Source organism: Watersipora subatra, chromosome 1, assembly GCF_963576615.1.
Source record: "Watersipora subatra chromosome 1, tzWatSuba1.1, whole genome shotgun sequence".
NCBI classification, from domain to species: Eukaryota; Metazoa; Bryozoa; class Gymnolaemata; order Cheilostomatida; family Watersiporidae; genus Watersipora; species Watersipora subatra.
In genome coordinates this window covers 77,484,722-77,507,740 of record NC_088708.1, presented here as the reverse complement: position 1 = coordinate 77,507,740, position 23,019 = coordinate 77,484,722, and the positions used below count along the sequence as shown (strand labels likewise).

The 23,019-nt window shown below is 36.7% G+C and overlaps 2 protein-coding genes across 5 annotated transcripts in view; one reads left to right on the top strand and one right to left on the bottom strand.

The window, feature by feature from the left end:
* Positions 1 to 23,019, bottom strand: part of LOC137386105 (cytochrome P450 4V2-like) — a 47,610-nt gene that overhangs the window by 11,527 nt on the left and 13,064 nt on the right. For 2 of the 4 annotated variants that reach the window (XM_068072790.1, XM_068072793.1), the window contains 4 exons: positions 22,510 to 22,612; positions 22,052 to 22,183; positions 21,122 to 21,304; positions 19,582 to 20,342 (listed from right to left, as the gene is read on the bottom strand). In XM_068072790.1, coding sequence (XP_067928891.1) covers positions 20,176 to 20,342; positions 21,122 to 21,304; positions 22,052 to 22,183; positions 22,510 to 22,612 — 585 coding nt within the window. In that variant the 3' untranslated portion in view covers positions 19,582 to 20,175. Of the gene's footprint in view, positions 1 to 2,363; positions 2,561 to 3,010; positions 3,210 to 4,533; positions 4,747 to 5,371; positions 5,438 to 19,581; positions 20,343 to 21,121; positions 21,305 to 22,051; positions 22,184 to 22,509; positions 22,613 to 23,019 lie in introns of those variants that run through there. The other 2 variants (XM_068072794.1, XM_068072791.1) reach the window with 2 other exon arrangements.
* LOC137386109 (uncharacterized) lies at positions 10,387 to 15,269 on the top strand. Its single transcript, XM_068072805.1, has 8 exons — positions 10,387 to 10,441; positions 10,684 to 10,737; positions 10,976 to 11,083; positions 11,348 to 11,424; positions 11,547 to 11,691; positions 11,982 to 12,086; positions 12,263 to 12,308; positions 14,298 to 15,269. The coding sequence occupies exons 6-8, from the start codon at positions 12,036 to 12,038 to the stop codon at positions 14,765 to 14,767; spliced, it is 567 nt and encodes a 188-aa protein (XP_067928906.1). The 5' UTR covers positions 10,387 to 10,441; positions 10,684 to 10,737; positions 10,976 to 11,083; positions 11,348 to 11,424; positions 11,547 to 11,691; positions 11,982 to 12,035; the 3' UTR covers positions 14,768 to 15,269.

Sequence of the window (23,019 nt, the reverse complement as noted above, 5' to 3'; positions counted from 1 at the left end):
GCTGCCATTGGCTAGGCTGACTAATTAGCCAATGGCAAAATTAGCGAATTTGCTAGTTTTGAGTAAATTAAGCTAGTAACTTGAGCTTGTCTAAATTTTTACTATAGTAAGAGCCAGCTCTTGATGAAACCAGTTTGTAAACATTACATTACCCCTCATGACTTCTCATGTAATCAATCATGATCTTCAAGAGTGCTAGTAGTAACCAATAGTCTTCAAGAGTGCTAGTAGTAACCAATAGTATTTTTGCAAGCACTTCAAGCATGCGTATTTTAACTGGTGTAATGACTATGTGCACAATTACTCTATTGTATAGCAATGCAGCTACTTGGCCTAGTGATTAGAATGTCTGCCTGCAGATCTAGAGGTTCCAAGTTTAATTCCTGTGTGAAACGGATTCCTAGATGTTAATCACTATAACTGGACACACGAATGGCAGACAAACAAACAATGATAATTGTATATATACTAGTTAAATGTCCGGCGTTGCACGGGTAATAAAAGTTTTTGCACAGAAAACTTATTTTTATTTAGCATATGACAGTAGTTACCATTCTAACCTTCAAACTTCATACCACGAGAAAAGTGTTTTATGCAGTTTAAATAAATTGAGAAAAAATAAAACAACTGTAAAGGTTTTCAAACTTTAGCAAACAACTGTAATTTTCAAACTTCATATTTTGTGCAGGTCAAATAAATTAAGAAACAAAATAAAACAACCATAAAAGTGTTTAGATGTAAATGTGAAATAATTAGCAAGTAATGCTAAATTAAGTTTGTTTTGCTACGATTACAATAAAAGATGATTTGGTATAAAATTAATACGAACTAAGGAAATGAAACAAAAACTCGGAATATGTTGAATTAATAATAACAAGCCATACATAGAAGTGTGTGTATAAAAAAGGTTACTGTTCCAGCAGAAGCTATCCATCAAAATTTTGAATACAACGATACTGGCACCTCTTGATACTGACACAAATCCAATAATGAGATATCGGACTGTCTGGTACTTTGTCTGACCGAATGGAGAGAATGCAGAGGCTTTTGGCTACTCGAGATAATGCAATTATCCGTGTGAAAAATATTAGCCTTTACCGATTTAGCAATCGAGCCTCACAAAAACCAGAAATACAAGTGTAACGGCACATTCGAAATTGAAACAGCACATTTAAAAATTACAAATTAAAAAATTATGTAATGGTAGCAAAAAATCAGTTTTTAAGCAGTTTCAAAACAAATGCAAAAGGTAACATTAGTTAATAATCAAAAGTGCACATTCAGCATGTGCATACGGTACCTATATGATAAGAGTGACAGAATGTTAAGGACTGTATAGCTCAGTGGTTAAATGTGTGGTATGAAACTTGTGGTTGCAATCTCCATGAGTTCAAATCCAGCACGGGATGAACTTTTCATCCAAGATTTTAAAAGCCAAAACTGGACAAAAGCCAAAAACACACAAACATTGAGACTTATGTATATAAAATTAGTTTTGAGGCTCCATGTAATTACTGCAAGCATTTATCTTTGCCTTTTACTCTGGAAAGACTCACACCAAATACAATATTCTTATAAGCATATTTGATCTAACATATGATGGTTTCGACATATGATGGTTTCGACATATGAACTTGTTCTGTCAAGGCTCAACTGTAATACTATATTATCCCTCAGCATTGCAAAAGAGCTCATCAGACGAGTACATGTACGTATTTCTTTCATAGAGAAAGACTTGCTAGTCATGAATACCGGAGGTAACTTGACAAGCAACATATTTTGTTAGCGCTATAATAAAGTTCATCAATACCTTCTATTCTCACCGCTAACGCCCATGTATCACCTACGGCAGCGTTCTGCTCGCTTATTGTTTTGTATTTTGTGAATTAGCGACTGATTCATTCATCAATTGAACTTCACCTAGTTCACCTGTTTATCAATAGTTATTGCAGAATAAATGACGTACATTTGGGTGACAATGACGAAGCATAAGCTAACTAACTAAAAACTAACTAAAACTACTGCTCAATCATACACCTTGAATAGTCAGTAGGACCTAGTTTATCATGGTGCCACGCTGTATTTTTAAGTCTACGTAAATGGGAGAGACAGCCAATCATGCGCTAAGTACAAGCAAACACAGGAAAGTCACTTGATAACTTGGTAGCCTAATATCTTTAGAAAATTGGGAATGAATGCTTTGAAAATCTAGAGTGTCCCACCCAAATTGAAGGACTTCGCTCGTGTATCGATGGCAGACCTTACGCATAGACTATGTACATCCATCCTTGTTAGATTTAGCATTTCTCTTTAATATTTACAAATTCAAACGGCGAAAAATCTGTTATGTTGCCAATACTTACTGCATATGACATCTAACGTGCTGAAGGTGATAGGGATGAATATATCAAACTGCTCTCCAGTGTCACAACGCTCTCTCCTCAACTTGTCTACTAAAAGATCTGCATGATCATTGATCGGCTCTAAGAAATCTTTGAGAATGGAGAAATGGAAACTGGGGGTGAGCATGTGCCTTCGAGCTCTCCAAGCATCTCCAGAGCTGTATAAAATGTGGCTATTTTAGTACTTGGGTACTAGAAGAAAGTGAATGAAGGCCCTTCTAGGTGAATATAGTAAGCCCAAAAGTTCTTATAAAAAGGTATAGACTCTAGCATGTTTGGAACACTACTTGACAAGCATAGCCAATGTACCTAGAACTCTACTTCAGTCCATTATATAGACTGCACAGCCAGTCTATAGACCTGCTGCTTTATGTCAACATTACATTGAAAATGGAGTTTACCAAAAAATCACATGGGAGTATATAAGCCGTGACTGATAGATCATCATGAAAGATCCAGGGTCTCAGCAAGCGTCTTTCTAGTCCCCATGCTATCCAGGGTAGCAAGAAATGAAAACTTCATGCTTGAGCAGTCAGTAGGGTATGAAACCTAGGTCGTCATCAATTCTATAAACTCACAGGCAGATGGCAAAAGTTGTCAAGTCATACCTAGTTAGCAGCCCCCTGCCTAGCCATGGGTGCAGAGGGTAATATTCCCAGGACTTGTCTATATGCTTGTTGCTGCTCAGCAGCTTCTCCGCATTGCTGTGAGAAAACAGGACTATCCAGGGCCACTCGAAGAACTTCACTTTAAACAGCCCCTTGTCTCTCACCTTCTCTATTTCAGCACTCAATGTCTTCATAAAACCTGCAATAATTAGATGCACACAAGGGGAGCACCATGTACTTCTTTAGCCAATCTTTTTGACCCGGTGCAGTAGATGTGCTGTGCGGTAGAGACCCGGTGTGGTAGATGTTAAGTGAAATTCATGGCTGCTCGCAAATAAAACTTCTAAAACAGAGATTTTGGAGAAGCAATGAATATTTAAACATGGCAAATGTTTAAATATTGGAGATAGCTGGCAAAGCTCGCACAAGCTTTGCCAGCTATCTCCAAATGGAACAGCAGCGCATTACAGGAATATTTACTTCTTTCCACTAAAACATTTTTTTCGGTAGAACAAAAGTAGGTTCCACTGAAAAAAATTCAGCCATTTTTTGAAAAATTTTATTCTTTCGCTAATCACTCTATAACCAAAGAAAATAGCTTACAAGAGTAGGCCTATGGATGAGAGGTAATAAATTGACTTTTTGGTATCAAAAGGTTCACCATGTCTTACTCTGCCGTTGTAGGTGCAAAATATGTGGAAATGTGATTACAAGCTCTTAAAAGCACAAAACGAACAGTTAATCGCAGCCATCACAAAAACACTGTAGTTTGGAATCTCTTTATTTGGCTGAAGTACTCCAACAGCTTGGTTATTGTTTTGACATGTGATGTTATCATGTGAAATTAAAAGCCAATAAAAGGCTCGGTATAAAACGTCTCGTAGCACTAGTTTATGACAAATACTCCGGGTTCTACTGGAAAGTCCATAACAAATATAAATGCTTGCTACTTCACAGTATCGTTTCAGCCTGGTCTAATCATCTAGTCGTAATCTGATCATATGACCCATACTTTCTGCCAAATCGCGTGAACAGTTTCTGCAGCATTTTTGATTATCACAGGTGACCAACAGGCTCCTTGTGTTCACCAGAGGATGATATGCACTCCTTAGAGCTAAGGTTAAAACATTAAACGAATTTTTATGGTAGGTTTGGAGATATCAGTACTCAAATGACAGCTTTACAATTATGATGAAATAGACGCGTAACGACAATAGATATGGCTTTATTGAATACGTGAAGTATATTTGTGAAAATATTTCGACGATTGCATGAAAGTGTAAACAGAAGCCATCTTGTTCAACTACGCTACATTGAGCAATTTTGGAAATGGATTCCAATCTAAGGCTTTTTTGTGATGGCTGTGATTAACTGCTCGTTTTTGAGCTTTCAAGAGCTTGTAATCACATTTCCACATATTTTGCACCTTCAACACAGCAGAGTAAGACATGGTGAATCTGTTGATATCAAATAACTGTAATGTGAATTTTGTTGCAAATCAACCTTTAAACTGCCACCAGTACCTTCAGCCTCCTGCGGCATTTGAAGGATGTCCCCTAGCAGCGGCCAATCCACATATCCAGGAATTTGGTCTATCAGCCGCTTGTTTCTAGTAGTCTTCCAGAGCAAGTAGCAAGCAATGAGGGAGGTTATTGCAGCAGTCAATGTCCAAGGAATCCAGGTGACAATATTGGGTAGCACACTCATAGTGTCTAACCTCATCTCTGTGGACAACCCTGTTAACAATGATATGTAACAACTGATGTGTATGAATACAAACTGGATTCTAACAGGTTTAATTCCTCGTTAGTACACTGACTGTACCTCCATTTTACTACTAACACAAGTGATAACAGGAAAGGGCAGTATCTAGTGTACATATGTATATTTTTCTTTATTAGCAATAATTTCATTTCCTACAAAAATGTTTTTAAAATTATGCCATACAACAGTCATAAAACAAAAGAGAAAAGTTGTGAAAAATTAGTATACCAAACTAGATACGATAAAAGAGCCTGCAGTCCTCACAGAGGACTGAGTCCTCTAATGATTGAACACAAGCTACAAAAATAGCCAAAGATCTCACAAAAGTTATGTCAGCACAACAGAACCTCACAGAGACTTTATAACATCCTTATAGACTAATATACTAGCATGGTATGATCTCACTGTAGTCTCACGCTAACACAGTAGTAATTTAACAAACGGTATGATGGAAATGCAAGGAGCCCAATGTACTGCAGAGGTGACTATGGCTGCACCTAAACACAACTGTAATATATCAACATAGTTCTACCCTCGCATCCTTTCAAGGTTCACTTGAGCGCCAATCAAATGACTTGACCTATTTTAACCACTTACCAACTGCGCTGTGCCTTACCCTGAATCAAAATGGTGACAACAGTGATAACAGGGCGTCTACGTCACGCTTGCATGCTCATGAGTGACGTTGAATATAGGCTTGTACTTCATGCTTGCCTGCTCACGAGTGACGTAGAATATAGTGATCTAGTGATCGCTGGTATGTCATGCTTGCCTGCTCATGAGTGAATACCGGTATAGCGATGACCAAGGTATTCGCTGGCTATGTTGGAAGCATAGACAACTGATTCTGTGTGGGACAGCTTCTGATAATCCTATAGAGTACTGAATACATCTGTTAGTACTTGTATGGGACTCTATAATCAACCGTGGGGCAGCATCTGATAACCCTTTAGAGTACTGAATACATCTGTTAGTAATTGTGTGGGACTCTATAGTCAGCCGTGAGACAGCTTCTGATAACTCTTTATAGTACTGAATACATCTGTTAGTACTAGTGTGGGGCTCTATAGTCAGGCGTGGGACAACTTCGGATAACTCTATAGAGTACTGAATACATCTATTAGTCCTTGTGTGGGACTCTATAGTCAGCCGTGGGACAGCTTCTGATACAGCTATAGAGTACTGAATACATCTGTTAGTAATTGTGTGGCACTCTATAGTCAGCCGCGGGACAGCTTCTGATACCGCTATAGAGTACTGAATATATCTATTAGTACTTGTATGAGACTCTGTAGTCAGCCATGAGACAGCTTCGGATAACTCTATAGAGTACTGAATACATCTGTTAGTACGTGTATGGGACTCTATAGTCAGCCGTGAGACAGCTTCTGATAACTCTTTATAGTACTGAATACATCTGTTAGTACTAGTGTGGGGCTCTATAGTCAGCCGTGGGACAACTTCGGATAACTCTATAGAGTACTGAATACATCTGTAAGTACTTGTATGGGACTCTGTGGTCAGCCACCACAACTGTGGCTATACCTTATTCATGTCAGTGTAGGTATAACTTACCTTACAGCTATTATAGCTATACCTTATTCATGTTAGCGTAGGTATAACTTACCGTACAACTACTACGTATATAGTTTACTTATGTGAGTGTAGGTATAACTCACCCTACAGCTACTAAGTATATAATTTACTTATGTGAGGGTAGGTATAACTCACCCTACAGCTACTATGTATATAATTTACTTATGTGAGGGTAGGTATAACTCACCCTACAGCTACTATGTATATAATTTACTTATGTGAGGGTAGGTATAACTCACCCTACAGCTGTGTAAAATGTTATCTTTCACTTTTGCTGCTTGATACTCTAAAAGCAAAGCTGAAACAAAGAAAAGTAAACAATAAAATATTGCATAAAAACTAAGAGAAGTTATTCAGATATAATCATGTTTATATTGAATGATGGAACCTATTCAATGGTAACGTTTTATACCACTAGTTGTTCTACTAAAGTTGCCAACATCAATGGCAGTTGCCAACAAAATATTGGTAGACCAGTCCAAAGATCATAACAAACTAAATAGTGAAAAAATCAGTAAGTTGCTGTAATAATTAATTCATTTCCCAGCTCAGCTGTTTGGCTACTGTTTGTATCGCGGAATGTCTGGCGACTGACCAAGGAATCATGATCCCCTTCAAACGTTAGACTTGATCATATCAGCAGTTGATATAACAGCGATTGATGAGCTCAAATGAATTGAATAGCTGCATACTTGTACTTGATGTGGTCATTTCTACAGCACTTTTTATCAGTTTATTCATTTTCACTTTACAGGCAGCATGTTTTTAACAGCTAAAAAGTAATTATCATATTACTTTGAAATGACTCTTGAGCTGTCTGAGACTTCTCTCCAAGGACTGAACATACTGTTGCAAGGACTGAACATACTGTTGCAAGGACTGAACATACTGTTGCAAGGACTGAACATACTGTTGCAAGGACTGAACATACTGTTGCAAGGACTGAACATACTGTTTCAAGGACTGAACATACTGTGGCAAGGACTGAACATACTGTTGCAGGGACTGAACATACTGTTGCAAGGACTGAACATACTGTTGCAAGGACTGAACATCCTTGAAGGTCATTGCAACAGTAACTGTTGCAAGGACTGAACATACTGTTGCAAGGACTGAACATACTGTTGCAAGGACTGAAAATACTGTTTCAAGGACTGAACATACTGTGGCAAGGACTGAACATACTGTTGCAGGGACTGAACATACTGTGGCAAGGACTGAACATACTGTTGCAAGGACTGAACATACTGTTGCAAGGACTGAACATACTGTTGCAAGGACTGAACATACTGTTGCAAGGACTGAACATACTGTTGCAAGGACTGAACATACTGTTGCAAAGACTGAACATACTGTTGCAAGGGCTGAACATACTGTTGCAAGGACTGAACATACTGTTGCAAGGACTGAACATACTGTTGCAAGGACTGAACATACTGTTGCAAGGACTGAACATACTGTTGCAAGGACTGAACATACTGTTTCAAGGACTGAACATACTGTGGCAAGGACTGAACATACTGTTGCAAGGACTGAACATACTGTTGCAAGGACTGAACATACTGTTGCAAGGACTGAACATCCTTGAAGGTCATTGCAACAGTAACTGTTGCAAGGACTGAACATACTGTTGCAAGGACTGAACATACTGTTGCAAGGACTGAAAATACTGTTTCAAGGACTGAACATACTGTGGCAAGGACTGAACATACTGTTGCAGGGACTGAACATACTGTGGCAAGGACTGAACATACTGTTGCAAGGACTGAACATACTGTTGCAAGGACTGAACATACTGTTGCAAGGACTGAACATACTGTTGCAAGGACTGAACATACTGTTGCAAGGACTGAACATACTGTTGCAAGGACTGAACATACTGTTTCAAGGACTGAACATACTGTGGCAAGGACTGAACATACTGTTGCAAGGACTGAACATACTGTTGCAAGGACTGAACATACTGTTGCAAGGACTGAACATCCTTGAAGGTCATTGCAACAGTAACCGTTGCAAGGACTGAACATACTGTTGCAAGGACTGAACATACTGTTGCAAGGACTGAACATACTGTTTCAAGGACTGAACATACTGTGGCAAGGACTGAACATACTGTTGCAGGGACTGAACATACTGTTGCAAGGACTGAACATACTGTTGCAAGGACTGAACATACTGTTGCAAGGACTGAACATACTGTTGCAAGGACTGAACATACTGTTGCAAGGACTGAACATACTGTTGCAAGGACTGAACATACTGTTGCAAGGACTGAACATACTGTTTCAAGGACTGAACATACTGTGGCAAGGACTGAACATACTGTTGCAGGGACTGAACATACTGTTGCAAGGACTGAACATACTGTTGCATGGATTGAACATACTGTTGTAAGAACTGAACATACTGTTGCAAGGACTGAACATACTGTTATTCTTGTATATTTGAAAGCTAAACAGCAACTGACTTACTACATAAGTGAGACAAAAGAGTAAAAGGATTATTACATAAGAGTTACATAACAGATGAGTAAGTCATTATGAACAAAGAGTCTGACAACGGCTATATACAAATACAAGATAATGACTGTGGACAATGTCAGCAACTAGTACATATTCAACACTTCCACATAGTTTTGACACGTTGAGCCTGGCTTACATACTCCTCAATTCAATAGCGAACCGGAGGTCTCCGTTCGCGAGCAGATAAGCGTCGCTGTTGCCCTTCACCAATGCATTGTCCAGAGAAGTTAGGAGTTGTCTGTTCATTTACTGAATGTTCAACAACAATAGATTTCTGCTTTGTATATTGGTTACATGATGGTTTAACGGTGTTTGTAAAGTTCGTTTCATCAAATACCACGTCTCGCCTAGTAGTGACTTTACCAGTCGATTCATCAAGCAGGCGGTATGCCTTTGACTGTTTGCTGTATCCTGTAAACCTTAGCTTCTGGCACTTCTTGTCGGGTTTCTGTAGCAGTTGATCTGGAACATGAGCGTAAGCAATACATCCAAACACCCTTAGATTGTCTATGTTGGGTTTGCGTTCATATCACTTCTCATATGGTGTGAGATCATTCTTGTGTGAAGTGAGAAGCCGATTTCTAACGTAGGCAGCAGTAGAAATGGCCTCAGCCCAGTATTGCTTTGACAATTTAGCATGGCACAACATCGAACGTGCTGTTTCACACAGAGTTCTATTTATTCGCTCAGCAACACCATTTTGTGCTGGTGAGTAGGTTGATGTGAGTTCATGATAAATACCTTTAGATTTCAAGCAGTCAGTGAATTCTTGAGACAAGTATTCACCACCTTTATCTGATCTCAGTATTTGAATGGTTTCTCCAGATTGGTTAGCTGTATATGCTTCAAACTCTTTGAACTTCTCAGGCACCTCAGATCTGTTTCTAAGAAAATACACAGCACAGCGTCTAGAAAAATCGTCTATAAAAGTAAAAAAATATTTGCTACCTCCAATTGATTCTGTTTCCATTGTACAAACGTCGGAATGTACTAGTTCTATACTCGATGTTGGATTAAAGATGCTAGTGGTCGAGTTAGGGCCATGGGATCACTAGCTAATTAGCTGTTCAGTTTGTACACAGTCTAGACTGAACAGCTTATTAGCTAATGATCCCATGGCCCTAACTCGACCACTAGCATCTTTAATCCAACATCGAGTATGGCCGAACTGAACAATGTGGTCAGATATAAAAAAGATAACGATTTGTGAGTTTCTAGACCGCAGTTCCTAACTCGGTTTGAAAACTGTGTAGCTGTGTTGGCGATTATATGTAATCAGTAGTACCATTGACGTAAGAAAATAGTTTTGTATAGTTTTTAAAAGAAACCTTTGACATCAGTGTTAAACGTCCTGCTCTAGCGGGCAATATTTGTTTCTTTTTTGCATTTTTAATGCGCGCGGCATCGTGGGCCAGCATTGTGCTGCACGCTTGCAGTCAAAACTCTTCTTCTTGTAAATTAAGAATGATTACTGGCATTAAAGAATGGTTACTGGTGTTTTGCTGGTGCTGGAAATGTCTAGATTTATTCTAGATACTAGAAATATAAGGTATACATATAAAAGAGTGATAAAAACATAATACATTGAAAAAATACCAAAAAGGTTTACTGTTCTTAATAAAATGTTACGCTGCTAAAAATAGATCCTAGACAGATGTTTTATAAGCAACTATGTTCTTGATGACAGTTTGTGTGGCAACAGTGTCTTCTAGTGCAGTCTGTTAAATTTCTAATTGTAATTTTCCTTCGAAATATTGGATCAAGTTTTAGATTTTATTTTAATTATTTTAGGTGGTAGATGTTGGCATAGAACTGGCGATTTCCAAGTCGAAATCAACAATCAAGGTATGTCTTTCTGAGGTTGTGATCTAAAGTTGATGTGACGTGATGCTGTCAAAGTATCTCTATTTCATTTAATCAGCGGTAAAAGTTCATCATGGGATTAATTTTATCATAATTTTTGCTACATCAACAAAATATATATTTTATAAACTTATTATGCAACGCTTAACGGAGCAGAAAAGATTTTGCCATATTGTATTATTCGTTAACTTTTTTATCTTTATCAAATGTTTATTTTCAGTTTCATGCTCTACTGATCCATGATAGTCTCACTAACGCATTAGACCAGCCTGCTGACATTATTATAGTACCAAGACATGATTCTGAGCGAAGTCATTACTCCCTAATGGTTAGTATTCTTATGCTGCACTTTTATACTAAAAGACTATGTCAAGATATTAATTTTGAGAACAATTAGTGTTGCATGGCTGTGCATAGTTATTATAATTGTTTTAAAAATTTAAAACAGCACATCTTTTATATAGCATGTAACTTGAATAAGGTAACTGTTTTGTAGACACGGAAATACTTGCTCTGCGTGTATCTATAACATGCAACTTGCATTAGCTTGCATAGCTTTATATACAAGTTGTATACGGTACTCTGTTTGCAGCTGGTAGATAGGAAACTTTGAAAAATTCATTCAATGGACTCTCTTTCTTACAAAGGACAACAGACCATTGAAAAAAGGTGAGCATGAAATTCTTCACTAGGTTTGTCGGTAAATCTTACAAAAAGCAACAGTTATTGCCTTTGCATTCTAGCATAAATGGTTTAATCCAAAAGCTCACTGTTAGCAACAATATTTACAGGAAGCTTGTTTCTGTTGATGAGAGGTTTGCTGATTATGCTGTGACAGATAGTGACAACATGCTGTGACGGCTATGCAACAGAAAGATTGTGTAAGCTGTGGACTGTATGTTACCAAGGTGAAGCTGTGGACTGTATGTTATCAAGGTGAGTGACACTCTCATTCGTAGAGGTCTCAAGACTTCAACAATTATTAGTAGGAAATGTCTGGTTGGATTATTTATCTACACATTAACTATTACTAAGGAACCTAGTCCTATTCTGTCAATTTTCACTGTTAACCACAATTTTTTTTCACCAAAATTAGTGTGATTCCTTGTAGGGGGTTATGCAATAATCTTGAACTTTCTAGATATTCGGCACATTTTTGTTGTTGTAAACTTACTAAAGAATAATTCTAAGAATCTCCATTTTTATAATGTTATTAATATTTTCAGCATGCGCAACGATATGTTGAATCGTTTGAGCTAGAAAATAGAAAAGATGGTGATATGTCTTTAAATCCTTCCACATACCGTAAAGAATTATTGGCAAGTATAAAGGTATGTGAAACAATAACTATTCCCAGCAGATTTAGCACATCTGTATATCTTGTATGTAAATAGATGTTAAGATACTTCCTCACTTATTTGGTTTAATTTTCTCAACCTGAACTAACAACTTTTTAACATTTTTGCATTGAATTTCGTTTTTAACCAGTTGTCTTTATTTATGTTAGGAAGATGGTCGAGCATTGGCGGATATCAAGCTCTCTATTGAAGCAGGTAGGTTGAAGATGTAAGTCACATTCAGGCTAACAAGTTTTATATTTGTATCATAATAATACATAAAAATTATTTTACTGTGTTCACCAATCTAGAGCATGAGAATACTATTCTGATATCTTTAAATAGTATAGTGTTGGTATCTATGGACATTACCTGCTTTATATATATCTAATGCATGTTCTTAACCCTTTGGCTACGGCGCGCTTACGGCCGGGAAAATACCACCGTACGGAGGCAATTACTAGGGCGATTTGAGCCTTCGGCATGACTGCATAAAAACTGCAGTAACTTACATCACTATTCTGATAGTTACATAAATTAATATGCATAGGAAAGCTGAGAAATTTCTCTACAAGCTGATATTTTTCTATGCAGATAGCTTGCAAATGCTTTCCAGCAAAAGTCTCAATTTGTTGAAGCTATTAATTTTTTTTATACACCATTTTCAATTGTATTTTCCTAATTGATAAAGGTAATTGGCAATGTTGTATAAATAATACATGCACGGATTCATAGGTTCTCAACAATTTGCAAAAAAAATTGGTCGTCAAAGAGCATTGAAAGTGGAGTTATGAGCTCCGATGCATTGCGGGAGCACCACTCGAAATTCTCAGTGCGTGACCCAAAAGACCAGCGAAAAATGGAGGCCTGACAATGTCGCCTAAACTTCGCTATAACGTACATGCAAATTGGAATAGAGCTATAAATGAATATGCATTTGAAAGCTTAGAAATTTCTCAACAGGCAGCCATTTATTCCCTGTAGATCGTCCCTGCAAAGTTATTCGTCTGTGAATATTTCTATCAACATTGTGATGTGTCAATGTTGCCACCTTTCTATCATAAAACATCGATAACAAATACATTTTTGGAAGCAATAACTCTGTGAAAATGGTTTATGATAAGCATCTGCACAGTGTCATATGTTTGCAAGAGTTTGCAAAGAAACTGGTTGTCCAAGTCATCCTTTCCAAGCCAGCAAGCTTTCATCTATAGATATGAATTTACCAGGCAGTGAAACAGAATATAACCGGTCGCATATCATGGCAAAAAGATCTTCTAACTTGAAAAATCTATTGCTAGCAGGCTGTTCAAAATTGTCAGCAAAATGCACAGTAGAAAGTAAACTTGCTTCTATTTTTCTTTCTATTTTTAATTTTATTAAAAATCAGCGTAGATAATAAAGGATTGTGGACCAGTAAGACAACAGAGTAGGCTTTTTAAAAATACTTATATGCAAAACTAAATAAATAACTCGCCAAATATCTTTACCATCAACAGGCTCCGAAGCATCGCAATGTTTTTGGAGGCCATGTTTATTCGTTTCGTTAAATATAACATTTATAATGGCCGATGTTATAAAAAGCTTTAAATATTAAAAATACTTACCTGTTTAAAAATTCGAACTTACTCCTGCCAAGCTGTCAGCAAAATGTAATTTTTTTGTTTTAAGTCAGCTCCTCTTTGAAATCCGTAAATACTCCCGGTTTCATCGCCGGCCGTTTCACTCTCACTTTTGCAATCCAATTCACCCTGTTGATCTTATTTTTCACTTTCATCGTCTACCCCACATTATTCCAACCTGGTATCCTTTTCTTCATTTCCAAACCAGTCGATGTCTTTCTCTAAACAAACTTTTTTAGCAGAGCTTGAACAACCGCGTGTGTTCATGATGAATAGATTTCCATAAAAGAACACATCTTTGCAAAGTGTATTGCTTGCACATGCGTATTAGGTATTATTTATAACCTCAAAACAGTATTACAAAGCCGACGGAAATTGATCAAATTACTCATTTTAATGCTGTTTTTTTAATAAATAATATATTTTAAAAAAGGTCTATCGAAGGCCGAATTATTTCGAGATCCGTACGCTGAGACAATGCTCGTATTCCGGGCTTTTATGGATTTTGGAAGCAAAGGGTTAACTAGATCAAAACTTTGTGGAGTAGTCTGTAATGTTTTCTATTTATTTATTTGTGTAATAGCCAAGGAAGAATCCACCAGAGTTGGAGCAGTGAAGTGTTTCACGACAACAGAAGATCATGAAGCTACCAACTGGAATGGCAAGGAGCTTACAGAAAACCCTGTGGAATTTCCTGCTGTCTCACTAGATGCTCAGCTTATGTATTATAAAATCAAGTACCTGAAGCGCTATAAAACACACCATACTAGTTATGGTGTATTTAATGTAGTTCCAGCCGAAGATTACGAACATTGTCGACAGGAGCATATATCTGGAACATATTATGGTATTCAGATGGTAAATGAGACCATTTTATATTATCTTAAAGAGAGTAGCTCTGACTATCCGGTCATTAGTCGGCAACTTATTAGACTGAGTCCAGCTGTACTAGAAGCTTACGAGTCATGGTGTAAGAAGTTGACTCCAAAAGATGACAATAGTAGGCCATCTCCAGCATATTATGGTATGGAAAAATCCATTACGCATAGCTAAACATATGCTTTCCTGTTATGCTTTCCAATGTACACATGTATGTGGATAACTGGCATATCTTCAATATGTTTTAAAACAAAATTTTATTGTTTGTTCACACTGGACTATTATAGTGTATTACCTTTTATTTGATGCCCTGATCCAGTAGTAACTACTGTTTTATTAACTTTTATGTTGCATACATTTATATAGTTTAGCCATCCTGTATTTCTAGTCAGTTTGTTTGCATTAGTGGAATATGCATCAAGGCAGTGTGTACTCAGCTGTACTCAGTGTATACTTTTTCTTTACACAATTTTGCAACTTGGTGTATTCAACTTTTTCAATGGTTTTTCTATTTGGTACATATTATATTTCGTTGAGAAATGCTATGTAAATCTAAATAGTATATAACTTTTACATACAACATACAATGATAATACCTTCTCATAACTCTAAGCTTTAGTTTGTATAATGTCATAAAACTTTTATGTAGCCAGTCTAATACTTGCTCTTCAAGTCCATGAAGTTGAAATAAGATAACTGTTTTGTAGCCAGGCTAATAATTGCTGAAAAGTTAGGTTTTAACATGTATTTAATAGAAATATAACTGTTTTGTAGCTAGGCTAATATTTGCTGAAAAGTCAGGTTCTAACATGTATTTTATAGAAATATAACTGTTTTGTAGCCAGGCTAATATTTGCTGAAAAGTTAGGTTTTAACATGTATTTAATAGAAATATAACTGTTTTGTAGCTAGGCTAATATTTGCTGAAAAGTCAGGTTCTAACATGTATTTAATAAAAATATAACTGTTTTGTAGCTAGGCTAATATTTGCTGAGAAGTCAGGTTCCAATATGTATTTAATAGAAATATAACTGTTTTGTAGCTGGGCTAATATTTGCTGAAAAGTTAGGTTTTAACATGTATTTAATAGAAATATAACTGTTTTGTAGCTAGGCTAATATTTGCTGAAAAGTCAGGTTCTAACATGTATTTAATAAAAATATAACTGTTTTGTAGCTAGGCTAATATTTGCTGAAAAGTCAGGTTCTAACATGTATTTAATAAAAATATAACTGTTTTGTAGCTAGGCTAATATTTGCTGAGAAGTCAGGTTCCAATATGTATTTAATAGAAATATAACTGTTTTGTAGCTAGGCTAATATTTGCTGAAAAGTCAGGTTCTAACATGTATTTAATAAAAATATAACTGTTTTGTAGCTAGGCTAATATTTGCTGAAAAGTCAGGTTCTAACATGTATTTAATAAAAATATAACTGTTTTGTAGCTAGGCTAATATTTGCTGAGAAGTCAGGTTCCAATATGTATTTAATAGAAATATAACTGTTTTGTAGCTGGGCTAATATTTGCTGAAAAGTCAGGTTCTAACGTGTATTAAATAGAAATATAACTGTTTTGTAGCTAGGCTAATATTTGCTGAAAAGTTAGGTTTTAACATGTATTTAATAGAAATATAACTGTTTTGTAGCTAGGCTAATATTTGCTGAAAAGTCAGGTTCTAACATGTATTTAATAAAAATATAACTGTTTTGTAGCTAGGCTAATATTTGCTGAGAAGTCAGGTTCCAATATATATTTAATAGAAATATAACTGTTTTGTAGCTGGGCTAATATTTGCTGAAAAGTCAGGTTCCAATATGTATTTAATAGAAATATAACTGTTTTGTAGCTGGGCTAATATTTGCTGAAAAGTCAGGTTCTAACGTGTATTAAAAAGAAATATAACTGTTTTGTAGCCAGGCTAATATTTGCTGAGAAGTCAGGTTCCAATATGTATTTAATAGAAATATAACTGTTTTGTAGCTGGGCTAATATTTGCTGAAAAGTCAGGTTCCAATATGTATTTAATAGAAATATAACTGTTTTGTAGCTGGGCTAATATTTGCTGAAAAGTCAGGTTCTAACGTGTATTAAATAGAAATATAACTGTTTTGTAGCTAGGCTAATAATTGCTGAAAAGTCAGGTTCTAACATGTATTTAATAGAAATATAACTGTTTTGTAGCTAGGCTAATATTTGCTGAAAAGTCAGGTTCCAATATGTATTTAATAGAAATATAACTGTTTTGTAGCCAGGCTAATAATTGCTGAAAAGTCAGGTTCTAACGTGTATTAAATAGAAATATAACTGTTTTGTAGCTAGGCTAATAATTGCTGAAAAGTCAGGTTCTAATTTGTATTGTAATTAGAAGAAAAAGTATAACTGTTTTATGGGCAAGCCAAAACTTGCTGTAGTCATATAAAATAACTGCTTTGCAATGTAGTACATATGTAATAGTTTGTAATAATAATAGTATCAATGTACAAGCCCTATTCAAGAGTATACTAAAAACCATTTACAACAACAGCCTCCTACAACTACGCGGTACAACTAGCATTAGCAGTTTTGTAGTTCCGTAGAAACGACCTTGTCAACGTTCAGTTATATTGTAGGCGCCAAAATTTATTTTTGTGTACATTCCGCAACCGATTTAGGAATTGCGGCTAGAAACTCACAAATCGTTATCTTTTTTATATCTGACCGAACAATGTAGCCTTTCTTAGTGGCAGCTCGAACTGAAAATAAATTGCTAGCTAGCTGAGGGACATAAAGTACATTGTAAAATACAGCTGCGCATTGAACTCTATGATTGAGCTTTAGCATCACCTTTACAACACCAACTCCCACAGCTTCAACTGTTCGACCATCACCTAGGCCGACCATTTCTATCTGTTCTAGCTTCTTGTAGCTATTAAAACTTTCCCTGTTAGGTGACATATGACACGATGCTCCAGAGTCAATTAGCCAGGGTGAGCAACTGTGCAATGAAAATGTGTTGCCACGATGAGTGATAAATGTAAATTCATTGCCTACACAGTCATTGCCACTTTCACATACAGTTTTTCTACATTCACTTACTAACTGCGCGTTCTGTCGGCGTCTGTCCTCTGAGCATTCTGGTGACTTGTGCCCAGGCTTATTACAGTTGTAGCAGATAATTGGTGTTCTGGCTCTAAGTTGCTTTCTTGACACCAATGCGGAGACAGATGCACTGGCAGAACTAGATTCATTTGAGGTTTGCTCATTGCGTTTCAACTCTTCATTTATCAATGACTGCTGAGCAAACTTAAGACTCAAGTTGTCTACTCTTGCTTCTAATGCTGTTACAAGATGAGCATAGCTGTTTGGAAGGTTGCCTAAGAGCGTGACTACTTGATCTTCTTCAGAAGTTGGTGCGTCGATAACGGCGAGTTTATCTGTAAGTCCTTTCATGTGTTTCAAGTGCTGTTCTACAGGTTACCCTCCTTCATTACTGTTCTGAAATATTGTTTCTTAAGAAATAACTTGTTTGCTAGTGTATTACATTCAAAATGGTTTTGAAGCCGCTTCCATGCTACATCAGGTGCTTCTGTATCTGTTATTAAGTAGAGAAGTTCAGTATTAACAGACAGAGCAATTACTGAGAAAGCCTTACGATACCTGGATTTAAAAGCAGTTTTCAGCGCTTGATCAGCCGAACTTTCTGGTGCTTTCTCAGTACCATCCACGATATCGTATAGATCCTTTACCAGCAAAATGTGTTTCATCTGGTACTTCCATGTCTGATAGTTCTGACTGTCCAACTTATCTTATCTATTTTCCATTTATCACTATCCATTGTAGAATGAGAGATAGAATCTAAGTTCTGATTCAGTTCCAAGGTATCGAACTCATGTACAGCTTCTTTGGTTGCCTGACTGGGCCCATAACCTGTTATTCTTGTATATTTGAAAGCTAAACAGCAACTGACTTACTACATAAGTGAGACAAGAGTGTAAAAGGATTATTACATAAGAATTACATAACAGATGAGTAAGTCATTATGAACAAAGAGTCTGACAACGGCTATATACAAATACAAGATAATGACTGTGGTCAATGTCAACAACTAGTACATATTCAACACATACTGTTGCAAGGACTGAACATACTGTTGCAAGGACTGAACATACTGTTGTAAAGACTAAACATACTGTTGAAAGGACTGAACATACTGTTGCAAGGACTGAACAGACTGTTGCAAAGACTGAACATACTGTTGTAAAGACTAAACATACTGTTGCAAGGACTGAACATACTGTTGCAAGGACTGAACATACTGTTTCAAGGACTGAACATACTGTTGCAAGGGCTGAACAGACTGTTGCAAAGACTGAACAAAATGTTGCAAGACTGAACATACTGTTGCAAGACTGAACATACTGTGGCAAAGACTGAACAGACCGTTGCAAGAACTGAACAGACTGTTGCAAGAACTGAATACACTTGTTGCGAGGACTGAACATACTGTTGCAAGGACTGAACATACTGTTTCAAGAACTGAACATACTGTTGCGAGGACTGAACATACTTATGCTCATATGTATTCGATTTTGTAAGGATTTTTTGTGCTGCGTTTATCAAAAATATGAATTGGAAAAATCACAAGAGAGCCCATAAATGGCACAGCAATTGTTTCGTTATAACGCATATCGCTTTTGCTTAAACCTTGTGATGAATCTCCTGTCAAACATCAGTTTAAAAAGTTCTTAGAAACACATAAAAAAGGTTAGTTTTATAACTAATAGACAATATATTTTATTTACTACCGATGTTAGCTCACAATGGGTAAAACTCTTCTCAGTTATGGTAGTTGCCAGTTATGGTAGTAGCCAGTTATGGTAGTATTCAGTTATGGTGGTAGCCAGCTATGGTAGTAGTCAGTTATGGTAGTAGCTAGTTATGGTAGTAGTCAGTTATGGTAGCAGTCAGTTATGGTAAGTGTCAGCTATAGTAGTAGTCAGTTATAGCAGTAGTCAATTATGGTAGCAGTCAGTTATAGCGGTAGTTAGTTATGGTAGCAGTCAGTTATAGTAGTAGTTAGTTATGGTATTATAGTAGTCAGTTATGGTAGGTGTCAGTTATGGTACGAATCCTCTATCATAGTAATGAAAGGCAGCATAGCAAGTACGTGAAGATGCAGTAGCATAAAAACAGGCTTTGGCAATCATTTTAGATAAATCACAGAAATTTAGACAATATAGATGTCAAATTCTAAATATTAAAAAGATCATCCAATTTATGGACAACATTATCCGTAGCTGATTAGCTACTGACTCCCATCTATTTAATCATTTAATAAAAAAGGAATGTCAACTCCTGTACGCAGCAGCAGCAGCAGCAGTGCACAAGAACATTAGCAAACCTTCTCACGTGTCTCTCCTAGTTAGCTGATCATCTGACAAGGAAAGCCTGGCAGGGCAACTATGTGGTTGTCATAAGATAAGGCAGACGAATGATCTTATTGATCACAGGAGCAGAGTGGCCAACATGCGCGACGGAAAACAATCCTACTAAAGTACACTTGTGTGTATTGCAACGTGTGAACTAAGCTATAGCCTCATGAATTAGTCATGTAGTCTTGGTGTGAGCTCCACTAAAACACCATTGTCGGGTTGAAGGACCAGCCCAGGATTTAGCTTCAATTCGCTTTCAGTTTGAACAGACTTGATCTTGAATGCGAGTAAAATAGTTGTCATCACCACTTTCAACTCCATCATCGCAAATTTTTGACCTAAAAAGAGTTGAGCTGATATTACATCGAAGAATGATGTGAAACATTTCTATGAAAGCTGAAGTGTCTAAAATTTGTCCACGTGATAGCAAAGCCTGATCCAAACAAAAAGTAGAACTCAACAATTGCCAGCGCTGCCACCCACACTATATGAACTTACTGTACTCATTGTACATGTATTTGCTTGTCATGGTTAGCTTTTGAACATTACCGAGCCTGAGATGAAGATAAGCTAGCAACCCTCATAAGACCTAGTGGAGGTCTTGTAAAGTTCTTCAGAAAAAAGACAATTTTGCTAATAACATATTCTAGGCAAACTCAGTTTTTATAGCAAGTTTGCATGACTTAACTAATGCCCATAATATACATGTATATTAAACTATATGTAATATAGTTTATTATATTGAGTAACTTACAATATACGTAAGTTACTCAAATTCATTAGGGAATTATGCTATTACTCGTGCAACGCCGCGTATTCAGCTTGTATATATAGATGCTGAGCTTTCAATGAATTTTTACGGTCACATTTTTGTTCATATTGCTGCAAAACCAGCAAGAGATTGAAAGAAAAGCCTGCGTTGGTATTCCCCAGACCATTGCGTGACAAGTGTTCAAGAAAGCATGACAGTTAGCTAGGATCAATTGACCGCTACCTAAATGCCTATTGGAGTTGAAGAGATTTTAAACAGGTTTTAAAAGATTAATGATGGCCATGAAATGTGAGCAAACGAGGACTCCAGCCTTACCAGAGACAGTAATGAACAAACGTAACATACCGATGCAGTTTCTTGGTCCAGCACTAAAAGGGATGTAGGCATACGGGTGGCGATTAGCGCTTTCCTCTGGAGAAAATCTGTGTGGATCAAACTTGGTAGGTTCAGGAAACACGGATGGGTCCCTGTGCAGACCTGATATGACTACAGCGATCGCACCAGCACCTTTTGGAATTTTATGTCCGGCTAAAATAGACGTAAGAATTCAACAACATTTCAAGTAATTCCAACCGAAATATGCTCAGGTGCTTGTTATATGGCTGTTGTAGAGTGGTGCTGTTAACTCTCATCAACGACACATCTATAACATATCTCTTACACATATCTAACAAGTTTAAAACATATCTGTAATATATATCCAACATACCTATAACATATTTCCAACATATCTCCAACATATTTCCAATATATCTATAACATATCTCCAACATTTCTATAACGTATATCCAATATATCTACAACATATCTCCAACATATCCCCACCATATTTCCAACGTATCTATAGCATATTTCCAACAGATCTGCAATATATATTTAATGTATCAATAATATATCTTCAACATATCTACAACATATCACCAACATATCCACAACATATCTATAACATATCTCCAACAGATCTATAATATATCTCCAACATATATCCCACATATCTACAACAGATCTCCAACATATTTCCAACATATCTACAACATATCTCCAGCATCTACAGCTTATATAACGTATCTACAATGTATAACGTATATATAACATATCTGTAACATATTTATAACTAACCACAAACCGTACACTTTCAAATGCTAAAATTTAGTTAAAAAATTTTTATGGTATACGAGTTTGAGATAAGCTTAATGGAAATTATTTTACAAATCTCAGTTTGACTAAACCTATCTGATTAATAAATGAGTTGGCTTCAAGGAAACAACTCCGCACCTATTTCTATATCAGCTGCTGTGTCTCGTGCAACAAATGGTACGGGTGGATAAATCCTCATCGACTCCTTTATGCACCATTCAAGGTAAGTCATCTGGGAAAGGTCATTCATGGTAAGAGTTCTTGGAGTCCCTGTAAACATCAATAGCTTCTTGTTATGTAAGCTAGGCACACCCCAAGAACTGAGGTTATCATATTGGACAGCAGCAGCATGTTGCATATATACTACATATGAATAGCAGCATGTTCCAAATACAGCAGCATGAACTTGCAGTCTCTTTAGAGTTTAGACCTTCATATCACAATTTCTAGCCAGTATAGAAAAATTTATCTCGACAAAGAGACGAGTAGTGGTAGGTGCAATTATCACTAGTAAGGGGCCTCACGAAGTTTGTGCAACCTCTATATTAACCTAAAGCGAATCTCTTTTAATGGAAAAAAGAAAAAATAAAACTCACCCACAATATCCAATAGCTGCTGATAGCATTTTTCTTGTTCTTCTAGATGTAGACCAAGGAGGTAGGTTGTAATGCCAAGGGCAGATGACACGGTGTCATGACCCTGAGTAATATACGATGAGAGAATTAGTCACCGTTCACTATGCCTAATGCAGTAATTATAGTTTTTCTTTGCACTACAACAGTCATACATCTTACAGACACTAAGTATCCTCTAGATTAACCTGTCAGATGATGCATAAATTTTGATTTTACAATGTTAAGGAAACTTATCATATGGTGGTGGATGGCGTCCACCTGCAGCTAAGCCAAGCCAAAGCCGAGTCAAGCCAAAGCCAAGCCAAGCTGAGTCAAAGCTGGGCTGAGCCAGGCCTAGCCAAGTAGAACAGAGGCGGGGCCTACCTGCTATATAAGCATGAACATTTGAGTTAGAAGGCAGAGCTGTTCTGGGCCTGTACATTGCATGTGCTTGACTATTCTTGTACTCTTATGAACGAAGCAGAAAATATA

Bases quoted from the DNA above. Each gene is read 5' to 3' on its own strand.
- LOC137386109 (XM_068072805.1), top strand. From the start codon at position 12,036: ATGTCTTTAAATCCTTCCACATACCGTAAAGAATTATTGGCAAGTATA. The intron at 12,087-12,262 runs GTATGTGAAACA...TATTTATGTTAG, and splicing joins AATTATTGGCAAGTATAAAG to GAAGATGGTCGAGCATTGGC. The intron at 12,309-14,297 runs GTAGGTTGAAGA...TTTGTGTAATAG, and splicing joins CAAGCTCTCTATTGAAGCAG to CCAAGGAAGAATCCACCAGA.